At 41.0% G+C, this 2,015-nt stretch overlaps 1 protein-coding gene across 1 annotated transcript; it reads right to left on the reverse strand.

The window, feature by feature from the left end:
* Positions 1-233: 233 nt before the first annotated feature.
* LOC125845687 (uncharacterized) lies at positions 234-1,489 on the reverse strand. Its single transcript, XM_049525228.1, has 2 exons — positions 970-1,489; positions 234-319 (listed from the first exon to the last, which is right to left on the reverse strand). Exons 1-2 carry the CDS (start codon positions 1,487-1,489, stop codon positions 234-236), a joined length of 606 nt encoding a protein of 201 aa, XP_049381185.1.
* Between the last annotated feature and the right edge of the window lie 526 nt (positions 1,490-2,015).

Raw genomic sequence — 2,015 nt, forward strand, 5'->3', positions numbered from 1 at the left:
TTAGGCAAAAACCCCCAAATTTTACAGTTGAGATCTCAAATTTTTGATATTAAAATCCATAAATAATCGATGGAAATCAAAGATATAAGTTGGAAATAACTTACCCAATGAATTCCTTGCGAAAACCCACTTGAAATCACCTATTTTCGAGCTCTCAAAGTCTAAAAATGGAGAAATGGGTATTTTTCAAGTTGGGGGAAAATGTCTACTGTTTTTTGACTTAAAAAGGACTGCTATTGTAGCTGAAGCACAACAATAACACCAAAGTTTAAGTCCCCGTTGGACCCTCGGAATTCGTTCGGAATCTCTTGCACACAAACTAAATATGTACGCCCACTAAATTTGACGTTCCGGACTCAATGGAACCGTCGGAATTTGAATTCGAGGACTCCTTGACCCGAAATTCAATAAGATGCCAAGAAACTAGTTAACGCCAAAAAAATTTGAAACTCAAACGGAGCGTCTAAAAATTCAACCAAGACTCATTCTAGACTTAGAATCGCCTCCCGAAACCAACGGTACTCTCGGAATTTCAATCTGAGCCTCGAAACCTCATATGTTGACCAAAGTCAACTCTTTTATCAAAATTTCACAACTTTAGCAACTTAGGACCTCAATTCTTCGTTTCAACTCCAAATTCGACTCCGTAACTTCACACAGACCCATTTCGACATTCTAAAACTGCCGGAATCGACGGAAATCCGATCCGAGTCCCGAAACTCCAAATAACTTGAAAAAACACTTTTTAACCAACTTTAACTCATAAAAACTCAAATTCTCAAAAACTCAACTTTTTACCAACTTTTCCTCAAACCAACTTTACAACCACAAAACATGGAACTCGGGGAAACTACCGAAAGGGCAAAATAGTCATTTCCACAAAAAATTACCAAAATGACCTTTCGGGTCATTACATCATTCACCACTAAAAACCGTGTTCGTCCTCGAACATAAAGTAAAGGAAAGTACCTGAAGCCTCGAAAAACTGGGGATATCGGACCTGCATATCATCCTCGGACTCCCAAGTCGCCTCCCTATCTGATCGATGCCTCCACTGAACCTTCACTGAAACGATGTCCTTGGTCCGGAGCTTGCGAACCTGTCTGTCCAAAATAGCTATAGGCTCCTCCTCAAATGTCAAATCTGGACTCAACTCCACCGACTCAACCGAAATCATATGAGACTCATCCAGAACATACTTCCGGAGCATAGAAACATGGAAAACTGGATGCACGGCTATCAAACTAGGTGGCAAGGCTAACTTGTAAGCCACCTCTCCCATTCTCTCCAAAATCTCATATGGGCCAATGAACCTAGGGCTGAGCTTACCCTTCTTCCCAAATCTCATCACACCTTTCATGGGCGATACCCGAAGCCAAACTCGATCACCCACCATGAACTCTAAGGGTCGAGCCCTCCTGTCAGCATAGCTCTTCTGCCTACTCTGGGCAGTCAAGAGCCTACTCTGAATCACACGAACACGCTCCATATCCTCTCTAAGAATATCAGTACCATGGGAGTCCACCTCCGCTTAATCAAACCATCCAATAGGTGATCTACACCGCCTACCATACAGTGCCTCAAAAGGTGCCATCCCAATGCTAGAATGATAACTGTTGTTGTAGGCGAACTCTGCCAATGGCAAGTGTTGATCCCATCTAGTACCAAAGTCGATCACTGATACGCTCAAATTACACCTCCTTTCAGAAGCATAAGCGATCGTTATCAAGTAAAGAACCCAACTTGTAGGTTGGGATCGATCCCACGAGGAAAATGGTTCAGACTTTACTTTTAACCAACAATTATATTCGATTAGTCAAATTATTTCCAGAAACAGGTAATAAAAAGGGGGTTGTGCTTGTGTAAAATAAATAGTAATACGTAATATTGTAATCAATAATTAAACTCAACTTTGGTTGTTATCAAGATAAGAGAAATAACTAGGGTATACGTGTTCCCCATAATCTCATAACGCAGTAATCCTAGTAATAGCAATCCTTTTCTAGTGTACTACA

This window comes from Solanum stenotomum, chromosome 11 (assembly GCF_019186545.1).
Source record: "Solanum stenotomum isolate F172 chromosome 11, ASM1918654v1, whole genome shotgun sequence".
Lineage (NCBI taxonomy): Eukaryota > Viridiplantae > Streptophyta > Magnoliopsida > Solanales > Solanaceae > Solanum > Solanum stenotomum.

Bases quoted from the DNA above. Each gene is read 5' to 3' on its own strand.
- LOC125845687 (XM_049525228.1), bottom strand. From the start codon at position 1,489: ATGGAGCGTGTTCGTGTGATTCAGAGTAGGCTCTTGACTGCCCAGAGT. The intron at 320-969 runs GTACTTTCCTTT...GTACATATTTAG, and splicing joins CCAGTTTTTCGAGGCTTCAG to TTTGTGTGCAAGAGATTCCG.